General features: G+C 37.5%; 1 protein-coding gene across 1 annotated transcript; it reads left to right on the top strand.

Moving 5' to 3' along the window:
- The first annotated feature begins 1,404 nt into the window (after nucleotides 1-1,404).
- C4H2orf69 (chromosome 4 C2orf69 homolog) lies at nucleotides 1,405-11,500 on the top strand. Its single transcript, XM_010991946.3, has 2 exons — nucleotides 1,405-1,921; nucleotides 8,503-11,500. The coding sequence occupies exons 1-2, from the start codon at nucleotides 1,565-1,567 to the stop codon at nucleotides 9,328-9,330; spliced, it is 1,185 nt and encodes a 394-aa protein (XP_010990248.2). The 5' UTR covers nucleotides 1,405-1,564; the 3' UTR covers nucleotides 9,331-11,500.
- The last annotated feature ends 398 nt before the right edge of the window (nucleotides 11,501-11,898 follow it).

Here is an 11,898-nt window from a genome sequence, read left to right as displayed (position 1 = left end):
TTTTCTTTTTAAAACACAAGACCTCCCCATTCCCTTCAGTGACAGATTCAATTAAAAGGTCACAAAAATCAAAAGCTGCATTTGGAATACATGTACCAGTTTGGGCTTTGGGATTACATTTCAGTAATCCGCTACCTAACAAGAGACAGTAATAACATGTATGTTATTCACAAAATAGAATGAAGACTGTTTTCCAAAACATGGTTACATATTTATTATTATATAATTAGCCTCTGTATTTTTAACCAGTTATTTTTAGAAAGCAGTAGTAATAACATACTTAATAATAATAAATAATTTTGATTGGTTACACTATTACAATGTCAGATGGAACTCAATAATTTAGCCCAGAGTAGGCTAGCATATTACACCTCTATGAAGTTACTAAGTGCATATAAGTAAGTGTGTATAAGAAAATTACATTTTATTTGCTCATTTGTGTTCTTACTTCAAGGCTATTTATTAATATTTGACATGTGTAGTAAAGAAAACAGTATGTGTGCTTTAAGCACACACATATATAGACTCAGAACATATATAAAGTGCCTAGTTCAACTCCTGGCCTAGAGTATGCCTCAGTAAGTGTTGGTTGTAATATTTTAAATTTTCATCATCATTATCTCCCACAAGTTTCTTTACAGTGCCTTGCCTCACAAGCACATAAGTTCAAAATACTGGACTCCCCCTCCCTTTCCCGTCTTTAGCATACGTTTAGCCTAAGCTTATTCATACACAACTGGCCACAGACGGTTGTTGGAGACCTATGACTTTCCTACTGTTCAAACTGGTTTTTGAAAACTCTAAAATAGCAAATCCCATTGGCTGCAAGCACCAACAACAGCAAACGTGTAACAATTAACGCCTTGCCCGCATTTTTCTTGTTCTAGTCCGTGTGCCCAGCTACCAATCTGATATGCTGAGACTTCCTATCCAAATTAATTGCCATGAACCTAGAAATCTTTCTGTATTTACAAAAGTCGAGGGTATGAGAAGAAGGAGATTCATCCAGGGCATGTAGAAGCCTTTCCACAGAATTCTCTAATGGGACATAATTATCCTGTCACTGGGGCTGTGCCCTTTTTAAGGCTCGAAGGACTAGAAAAACCTCACCAGAAAGTTGGGCCTACCGAAGCGGCAGCATGGTATACTAAAAACTCTTGATCGTATTACGGGACAGCGACCCTCAGTCAGCCCCTGATGCGGCGCCTGTCACAACAGCAGACCTTCTCGCTCGGGGTCCTGGGTTCATTCCCTCGGGTTTTGCACCGCCTCAGGCTCTTTCCCAGACTTCCGTTCGAACCTCCCGGCCGTGGCAGAGCCCACCAATCACAAACGTCCTTCCTCGGGCCACGCCCCCTCCCGTCCCTCCGGGAACCAGAGTCGGATTTCGCGCACACCCCTCCTTCCTTTACGCACGCTGCGCGGAGACGTCGGCCTCTGACGCCGCCGTTGCCCCCGGGGCCGGCTTCCTCCTGGGCCGCTCCCGCCGACCGTTGGGCGCCCGGCCGAAGTTCCTCCTTCAGGACCTCCCCCACCCCTCGAACCGCTCTGGCGGCGGCGACCCATGTGGGGGTTCAGGCTCTTGCGGTCGCCGCCGCTGCTTCTCCTGCTGCCCCAGCTCGGAATCGGAATCGCGGCGTCCCGCTCTAAGGCCGGAACCATGAACCTGGGCAGCAGCAGCAGCAGCAGCAGCGGTGCGCTCTGCTCCGCCGCGGCCGAGGGGCGCCGGCAGCAGTGCCTGCAGCTGTCCACGGTGCCGGGAGCCGACCCGCAGCGCTGCAACGAGTTGCTCCTGCTGGCGGCGGCGGCAGCGGCTGCCGGGGAGGGACCGGAACGGCGGGACCTCTCTGGGAACCCGGCGAAGGAGGAGCCGCAACCGCCGCCCCAGCATCACGTTCTCTATTTTCCCGGGGATGTGCAGGTAACCTGCGGCCTGCCTAGGCACCTGTTCCTTCCTCTTGTGCATATGTAAATTCTCTAGATTCTTCCCTCGTAGCTGGTGCCCGGTTCCTTCGCTCGCCTGAACACACCCACTCATGCGCTAACCGGGGTGGCTTCACGAAATCTGAAACCGCCCCTTCCACGCCCCTGACCCCCTCCTCATAGAGCCCCAGAGGGAAGGTGTCCTTGGAGGGCTATGACTTCAGAAGAGACCCCTTGTCAGTCCAGGCTACGAGGGAGTGGAATTTAAGATACATGAATATTTATTTTATAACTTGGTTTCTCAGAGGGGGGGGGGCAGGAGACTGAGAGATGATTTTTAAATTAACTTAGTATGCAGTATTCAAAAAAACGCTGGCAGTTAGTAAAAAGCAAACAAGTAAACAGAAAAATTAGTACAAGGGTGTGACACTCTAGTAACCCTAAGAAAGGGAGAATGGGTGGAAGAAAAAGGACAGTAATTGCCAAGCATGTCAATATTTTGATGTTCACCTAAATTCTGTACTTTTGTTTTTGTGTGTGATTTTATCTGTTACTGATTTTGTGGCTGCAAGCAAATATCCGAGAATATGTTGCCCTGGAAAGCTGGGTCTTAATCTAGATCTTAATCTAGAACTACGTTGTCTAATAAGGTAGCTGTTAGCTAGATGTGGCTATTTAAATTAATTAAAATTAAATAAAATTAAAAATCCAGTTCTTTAGTCGCACTAGCTGCATTTCCAGGGCTCAGTAACACCTAAGGTTTGTATGTGCCAAGATTTGGACAGTGCAAATACAGAGCACTTTCACAGAACATTTCCATTGTGGCAGAAAGTTCTCTTGGGTAGTGCTTGGATGTAGACAAGTAAAGATAGAATATGGCTAGATATGGGAAACAATATTAGTTTATTGTTTTTGAAATTAATGCTTTAAAATAGTAGATTTACGAACTTTGTGTCCCAAGTCACATGACAGTGAAGGTATATGTAGTTTTTTCTCTTGCCCTCCAAATGATTTACTGGTCTAGTATACTGCTAATAAAAAAAAAACTGTGAAAAAACTAATATTTAGATTTAAGAAAAAAACTTTAATTTACTCCAGTGATGCCCTTTTGCCCAGTTTGAGAAAACAGCATGACATTGCTGGCAGCAATTTCTCGAGTTTTATGGAACAGCTACTGTGTGCATCTGTAATGATGATGATGATACTAATGATAACTAACCTTCACTGAACACCTACTAAGTGTTTTTAAAGTGTGCCAGTCAGAATGTAACAAAAGTCTTCAGATGAAGTCTAAAAAGTGCTAAATATAGAGTTGGAGTAATACCTCCTTTCCTTTTGACATCATCTGTTTCTTTAGCCTGAGATTCCATTAGCTTTTTGGACAGTGATATACTGTTGATTTATGCAGAGTATGACGTGCACTAAAAACCCAGGTCTTTTAGAGAAGAGGTAGAGGATAATGCATCAGAGGCTCTGAGGCCAGATTGCCTAGTTTAAACCCTGATTCTGCACTTTTTAAGCTATGAAGTCTCTAGCCAGTTGTTAAATCTCTCTGTATTGTAGCTGCCTCAACTACAAAATGGGAATAACAATGTATACGATATCAGTGAGGATTAAAAATGTGAATACCCAATGAGTTACATTCCTTTTTATCTTTCTGATGACCTTTTTAATTATTGGGGTGTACTGTCCTTGGATTTTTCCTCTGACTACCTTTACTCCCTTCGTGATCTCTTTCAGTCTTTGCCTTTACATACTACCTCATACTGTGACAACCTTCAACATTTGTGTTCTATCCTAGACATATTCCTGGAACTTTAGGCTTACCAATTGCATATACGATATTTCCTTTTGGACATTTAATAGATATCTCAAACCTAAACTCTCTGGATCATTACCCCTAAACTTGCTCTTCCTTAGGTAAAGGAAACTCTTCCTATTTAGTTCAAGTTAGAAATGTTGAAGTTACCCTTTTGTCTTCTCTTAATACACTATAGCAAATAAAGTGGCTTTACCTTCTAAATGTATCTAGAAGTGATCAGAATAATCATTTAAAAATCTAAGTCAAATCATACCACACCTCTGTTCAAAACTCTCCAGTAGCTCCTATGTCACCCCACACAAAAGCCAGAGTCCTCTTGATGGCCTACAAGGCGCTTCACTATCTTTACCTTTTCCCACCCTGTTCCTTTTCTGACTGTCTGCCTTTTCTGTTTTACTCTGCTCCAGCCGCACCAGCTTCATATTGTTCATGGTAGGGACGCTTGACCTCAAAAGCCTTGCACATACCGCCTGGAACAATTTTCCTGCAGATATCTGTAAGGATTCATTACTTCACCTATTTCAAGTCTTTGCTCAAAAATCACCTTAACAATGAGGCCTTTTCTGACCATTCTATTTAATAGTCATACATGTGCACAGGATCCCTGTCAACTTCTTTATTTTAATTCATTTCATTTACTATATTAGTTTCTCATTTCAGTTTTTGTTTGTCTTCCACTAGTACGATGACAGCTTCTTGTCTGTTCTCTTCACTGTTACATCTGTGATGCTTAGTGACTGGCACAAAGGAGGTGCTCAGTAGATAACTTGTTGAATGAATGAATATATGTAAGTTGCTTTGAACAGTGTGTTAAGTGCTTTATAATTATTATATGAAATGCTTTTAGGCTCAGATTTCCTTGTCTTTGCACATGGTTCTTTTGAGCCGAATGTTTATCCTTATGAAATTGCCCTGTTAGATGTAGCTCCTCTTTTTACTGTGTTGCTCCTTTTAGAACCCTTATTTTGGTTTGTATCGTATATAGGTAAAGTGAGCATTCTTTCTGTATCTTTATTTTTAATTTGGGTAATTTTTTTAAAAATTTGGGTAAATATTGAACAGAATAGGAAGGACCAAACAGAACTTTGTAAGGTACTGTTAGCAGCTTTGCCTTATCTTAACACAGATTTATTATTTGGTGTTAATTGTATCTGGTTGTCCATGAAATTTTAAATCCTAATTACCCTTACTTTCTTGATGTTCCTTTTGCAGTCATCTTTTGCTGTATGTCCTGTTTTATTCTGTGCTTGTCCGTTTATGATGTGAATTACAGGAAAGCTGAGGCCATAGTAACTCACATTTCTTTAGGAACCCTTTATGTTTTTCTTATCAGTAATGATTTTGGAGGGAGATCAGAATTTTTTTAAGTACATACTTTCGAATTTTTTTGAGTTACCTTGCTTTTTAAATCCTCAGGATATAGAATTATACTTACCTCTTTTTTTTTAAAGCATAAACTTACAATTGATAAATTTTGACAAGTACAATTATGTAACCATAACAGCAATTACATAATACAGCATCTCTACCACCCTAAAAAGCACCCTTGTGCCCTACTTCCGTCAGTATCCTTTCTCAGCCATAGGCAACCACTGATCTGTTTTCCTTCACTATAGTTTTGCCTCTTCTAGATTTTCATTAGTTAGGAATCATACAGTATGTAGTCTTGTGTCTAGCTATTTGGCCTAGTCTAATGCTTTTGAAATTCATTCTCAGTGTTGCCTTCATCAGGAGTTCATTCTTCAATGCCAAGTAGTTTTCCATGTATGGATATACAGTTTACTTACCCATTCAGTAGTTCGTGAACATTTGGGTCATTTCTGGTTTTAACCTTTAAAAGCTTTTGCTTTCCTAAACACTGGGATATGTAGATGATCATGTCCCAAGTGTATGTCCTGGTGGGTAGGAAAAGACTTAAGTTCTCCTGTGTGTCTCTCCTTTACTACTCACACCGTTACCACACTCAGAACACTCTGACAACAGATGTGTAGGTTTTTTCCCCCACACCAAGTAATTCTCTGCAACACCATCTGTCCTATAATTCAGTTCAGTTCTGACACTGTCTACCTGGAGCTCAGGCAAATGGATGCCCATTGTAAGTCCCAGTCATCACCTGTACTGCTGACTGACCAGCTATAAACTGAGATTCACACAGTACCCTCCTTGGGTTTAGTTAATTTGCTAGAATGGCTCACAGAACTTTGGAAAACATTTTACATACTGTTTACCCATTTATTATGAAAGGATAGGATAAAAGATACAGATGAACATCTGGATGGAAGAGATGCACAGGGCAGGCTATGTGGGAAGAGGTGCAGAGCTTCCATGCCTCTCTGAGTACACTGCTCTCCTAGCACTTGCACGTGTTCACCAACCTGGAAGCTATCTGAACCTGTACTTCGGGGATTTTTATGGAGGCTTCATTGCATTAGTATGATCAGTCATTAACTTCATTTCCAGTTTGTCTCTGGAGAATGGGGAGTGGTGTTGAAAGTTCGGAAATTCTAATCATGTCCTGGTCTTTCTGGTGACCAGCCCCTATCAACCAGGAAATTCCAGGGTTTTAGGAGCTCTGTGCCAGGAACCAGGGGCGGGCAGACACACACACACACACACACACACACACACACACACACACTCTCTCTCTCTCTCTCTCTCTCCCTCTCTCTCTCTCTCTCTCTCTCTCTCTCTCTCTCTCTCTCTCTCTCTCTCTATTATTTCACATCTGGTCACGTAGCCTGGGGCTTCCTGTGCTGTGTCAGGTAGCCTTCTTAGGCTAGTTCCTGTTATAGTCCTAGCTTTTTCACATGGAATGTCTACTTTATGCTCAGCAAAGATGCCCCTTGACACATTTTTTATGGAACTTATAGCTTATACCCCATATAGCTCTCCTTGCTCTGCTGTAAGAGTAGTCCACCTAGGTCACCTCTTTATCATAAATGTCTCCAAACTCTTGGAGACACATGTCAAGTTTTTCTAAAAATCCTTTGTGCCTGTACTTCAGTGGCAATATGGGATAGGCCTCTCTAAGTTTCTGCAGATCAGCGAGCATCTACCTGTGGAGTAAGCACCTCTCAGTCTCTCCAGGAGGTTCTCTTGCCACCTGCCTCCCTGGGGATGAGAAGCATGCCTCCTACCCTGTAACCCCTACAGGGAGAGTAAGTGCATTGCATTCCCAGCTGGGATGAAAAATCTCTCAAAAGAAAACCCTTTCTTCCCACATCCTTTGACCTTTTCTGTGGATTGACCTTGGGTAATAGCCTTAGTCTAATCAATGAACTAAATTTTTAATTGTATTTAAGTTTAGAGTTAAAAACTGATACTCAGTCTGGTTCCTGGAAAACTTTTAAGTGTATTTGAACAACTAGGGTATGTGAATCTACTTTTGCAACTGTAAATTTTATGAAATCTAAATTCAGATCAAGTATTTCCGATGACAATTTAGCACCCAAACTGAAATGTGTTATAAGTGTAAAATATACACTGGATTTCAAAGACTTAGTAAGAAAAAGAAATGTAATAGTCTCAGTATTTTTTACATTGGTTACATGTTGAAATGATAATATACTGGATATATTGGGCTCAAAAAATATATTATTAAACATAATTGCACTTGTTAACTTTTTACTTTTCTTAATGTTGCTGCTAGAAAATTTTATGTGTGGCTCATGTTGTATTTCTGTCGGACAGTGCTGCTCTGTTTACTTATGGAGTTGTTTATTGTGCATTTCTGTACTAGAATGTGTACTCCATATGGGCAGGGTTTTGTCTGTCCTGATCCATGACCAGTCTGTAGGTATCCAGTAAATTTTATAGAATAAATGAATAAATTTGAGTGAATTTTCCTTTTTTAAAAAAGCTATTATGAATAAAAATTAAAAGGAAAACATAATTTATATGCATGCCCTAGAACCTAAACAAAAAGTTATTAAAATATGTAGAATACTTATAAATAAGATCCATATTTAAGAAGTCAAAAGATATGAACAGGCACAAGTAGAAATCCAGATGGTTAATAAATATATGAATAAAATTTCAACTTCATTTAAATTTTTAATAAATTCAAATTAGAATAAGTTATCCTGTGACAGTGAAATTTAACAAAGATAAAAGAAAAAATTATACATACTTCTCTGGAAGATAGTATTGTAGTCTATATAATCAACCTTAAATTATAAATATTCTTTGAGCTACTTTTTCCACATCTAGGAATTTATTTTTAAGGATGTAATCACAGATGTATGAAAGATTTTTCTGTAATGTTCACTGCTGCTTTCTAATACCAAAATTGAAATCAAACATAGCATTCAGGTTGCTGGAGTAATCCAGAGAGGGAGTTCAGGATTGCAGCTTTAATAGGAAAATAATTTAAAATTCTGCTTTGGTCAGAAAGTCTGCCTAATAAACCAAATTGTAATTTTCAGTTAATGTGTTAAGAATAATAAAGATCATATGTATACTAGATAAAATCTATTAAAATATTTATAATCTTTCTAAGTTTTCTTTTTAAAATTTCTACTATGCTGTTTAGCTATATGTTATAACCCTGTCTTTTGATGGATTTGAGGCTTAAACTGAAGAAGTGACTTGTTTAAAATCTTATAACCAGAAAGTAATAGATTTATAGTTTTCATGTGTAGTACATTAGCTATAGGTCATTATAACCTCCTCCACAATAAAAATGGGAAACTAATTTTTTGGAAATAATTTTATATAAATGTGTACTTAATGTTTGTTTCATCTTTCTTACTTTTCAGAATTACCATGAAATTATGACTCGTCATCCTGAGAATTACCAGTGGGAAAACTGGAGTCTAGAAAATGTTGCCACCATTTTAGCCCATCGGTTCCCCAATAGTTATATTTGGGTGATAAAGTGTTCCCGAATGCATTTGCACAAATTCAGCTGCTATGACAATTTTGTGAAAAGTAATATGTTTGGTGCTCCAGAACACAATACTGACTTTGGAGCTTTTAAGCACCTTTATATGTTATTAGTTAATGCTTTTAACTTAAGTCAGAAGAGCTTGCTATCCAAGAAGAATATGAAAGATTTGAATAAGGACTCCAAAGCATCTAATTGTAGATCCAGTTCTTCTCATACTACTAATGGTTGCCAGGGAGAAAAAGAGAGGACCTGTGAAAAATTTGATGAGTCTGCCATGAGCTTTTATCCACCATCACTAAACGGTGCTTCTTTTACTTTGATTGGATTCAGTAAAGGTTGTGTTGTTTTGAATCAGTTGCTTTTTGAATTGAAAGAAGCCAAGAAAGAGAAGAACATAGATACTTTTATCAAAAGCATAAAAACAATGTACTGGCTGGATGGCGGTCATTCTGGAGGAAGCAATACTTGGGTTACTCATCCAGAAGTCTTGAAAGAATTTGCACAAACAGGGATAATTGTTCATACCCATGTAACACCTTATCAAGTACATGACCCAATGAGATCTTGGATTGGAAAGGAGCACAAGAAATTTGTTCAGATACTTGGAGATTTTGGTATGCAGGTGACTAGCCAAATTCATTTTGCAAACGAAGCTCCTTCCATAGAGAATCACTTCAGGGTTCATGAAGTATTTTGAGACTACAGTGTTATTAATGTACTTGTTCAGTGGAGGAGCAGAAGCACTTTGAGTGTTATAAATGCAGATGAGATGTAATTCATAGATGCATTGACAGGGTTTTTTTGATGGGGGGTGGGGGGAAGGAAGCACACATTCCTAAAATATGAGTGTAATGTGCAATAGTATTCCTTGCTTGTGAATGTGAATAGTTTTTAATTTGGACTGGGTTAGAATTAGTTCATTTGAAATCTAAAAGGTGGTTTGTGATAATCCTACAAGGAGATACAAGATCCTTAAGAATTATAGTTATGATACAATCCTTATAAAAGGCAATTAAGATTGTTATTGTTGGAACTAGTTTATTTTCTGAGTAATGTTTAAAACTAATTTTGGTGATACTCTAACAGTAATTAGCTGTTTTGGCACTCAAAACTTTTGAGTAGAAACACTATTTTTCTTCAAAGCGAAGGCACACTGATATTTTCCATCGTTTTGCAATAACTCTACCCTGCCTCTTATGTTTATAAACTCATGGAGTCATTCTTTAATGTGCCACCAAGTCTTCTCTTGCAAGTCAAAATGTATTTGTTTCTAAATATCTAAGAACGTGCAGTAGTGTAAAGTTGGCTTTAAAAAATATTGCACTTAAGCACCATGGCTTAATTTTTCATTGACAATTTTTGGATAAGACATTTTGGAGTTTCTCAAATTTTGGCAAAAAAAGTTATTTTGGAAAATTGTTTTAAATTGAACATAATTATGTATATTGGGTAAAAATATAGTACAGATTTAAAATCATTTCATTATATCAGCCTTTTAAAAGAAATCGACTTAGGTGAAATATTAATAATACTCTATTTGATAGTGCTGTATTGAAAAGGAGACAGATTCTGTAGGTCTAAGTCAGTGTTTCTCCTGAAGCATGAGTTTGTCTGCCAAATGAAAGCAGCTCTCTTTGGCCAAAATGCAAAATTATATTGCTATTAGAAAAATTAAAAGGGAAAATTTGAAGACACAAATGATTTAATTTTGGCTCAAAAACTGCATTTGCTTAACAGTGCTACATAATTTGGGTGAGGTTTCCTTCTGCCCATTTTTCTTGACCTAGATAAATACATTTTGAAAAACCAAGATCTAATGAATGTCAACCAACATTGAAACTTTGTGTGATTACAGTAAAAGGTGAGCAGTCATTTTAAAATTATTAATAATTAGCTTTTTCAGGTCATGAAATAACTAAGCAAAGAAGTAACATGCTGCTTTCAGACTGAAAAAAAAAAGACTGAATCTTAATATCTTAATAACCCAGAGGGCCTAAAATTATAAAATAATTAAAATGTTAATTTCTTGGTTTCTTCCCAGAATTGTATTTTAATGACTCTATACATTCCAAATATTCAGACTTATGAGAAAGGAATTTTACTTACCAAATGCTTAAAAATAACATCCTTTAATTCTGTGAACTAGAGAATAATATCTTTTTAATTTTTTTTTAAAGGATGAAGTACAGTTTTATATTGCTTCAGTTTAAATACCTGCTGTTTCTTTTGAGACCAAATTCCCAACAAGGAAATAAGTCAGCCTAATTCTAGCATTTTATTTATTACCTTGTCTTAAAGCACCATGATTGATTGGATGGCTTTTTTCAATGTGTTTAATAATCCTTGGTTAAATTTATGTGTATCTAATGTAAAATAGCTAAGTTACTGAATGCTTTAATGAGAGGAGAAGAAAAGGCATTTATTTTTACAGGATTAACTAAAATGGAAAAACTGTGGCTTTTTGCCAAAAGAGTTCATTTAAAAATCTGAGATATTTAAAAATCTAGTCCTTGGAGCTCTCTAGTCTTGTGAATGCTTAATTGTAATTGTTGTATGTTAAATGGATATTAAGAATAATTCACTAAACACCTGGAACTGTCTGTCAAAATGAGACTGTTGAAAAGTAGAAATATTTTCTTGAATGAAAATATATTCAGGTTGATCGTTATTCAAATATTTTAATACTTAAAATTTGTTCTTTCTCCACATTTGTTTAAAACTATTATAAATGTTAGTGCATCCTTTTGGATTGTGCCTTTGTATCTGAGTCATGAAAGAGTCAACTGAGAAAGTAGTCATACAAATAATGTGAAAGTTGTTACTGCCACAGCATGAATGTATAATTGTATTAAATTTAATCCACAGAAGTCTGTTTGGATGTACTGTATGTTATTAGATTTGTTAAAACTTCAGCTCATTATTTGGAAGGAAGCTGTTTCCATTTTGCCAGTTTGGGTTTGTGTATGTTTTCAGTAACCTCTGTGTTTTTTCATACGAGCAACTTTGAACCTTTCCTGTAAAAATACATCTCTTCTCTCCTTTAAATTGTTCCACAAAATTTAGCATTATTTCCTTCTGGTGGGTTTCCTAAAGAAGAAAATCTCTGAAAAATAAGTAAGTTCTTCCTTTTCTGTGCTAATCATCCCAGTATCTGCATTCCTTTAGCTGTCATCAAGAGACTTGATTAGAGTATAATGTGATCTATTTTTGGTTTTATTCATGCAGTAATATCTAAGCCCCACCAAGGGCAAGGAAGATCTAGGCA

Source organism: Camelus dromedarius, chromosome 4 (genome assembly GCF_036321535.1).
Source record: "Camelus dromedarius isolate mCamDro1 chromosome 4, mCamDro1.pat, whole genome shotgun sequence".
Classification (NCBI taxonomy): Eukaryota; Metazoa; Chordata; class Mammalia; order Artiodactyla; family Camelidae; genus Camelus; species Camelus dromedarius.
Note: the sequence above shows the minus strand (reverse complement) of the source record. Positions and strands in the feature narration are given on the sequence as shown.

Excerpts from the sequence above, each read along its gene's own strand:
- C4H2orf69 (XM_010991946.3), top strand. The coding sequence starts at position 1,565 with ATGTGGGGGTTCAGGCTCTTGCGGTCGCCGCCGCTGCTTCTCCTGCTG. Across the intron at positions 1,922-8,502 it reads ATTTTCCCGGGGATGTGCAG|AATTACCATGAAATTATGAC; the intron begins GTAACCTGCGGC and ends CTTACTTTTCAG.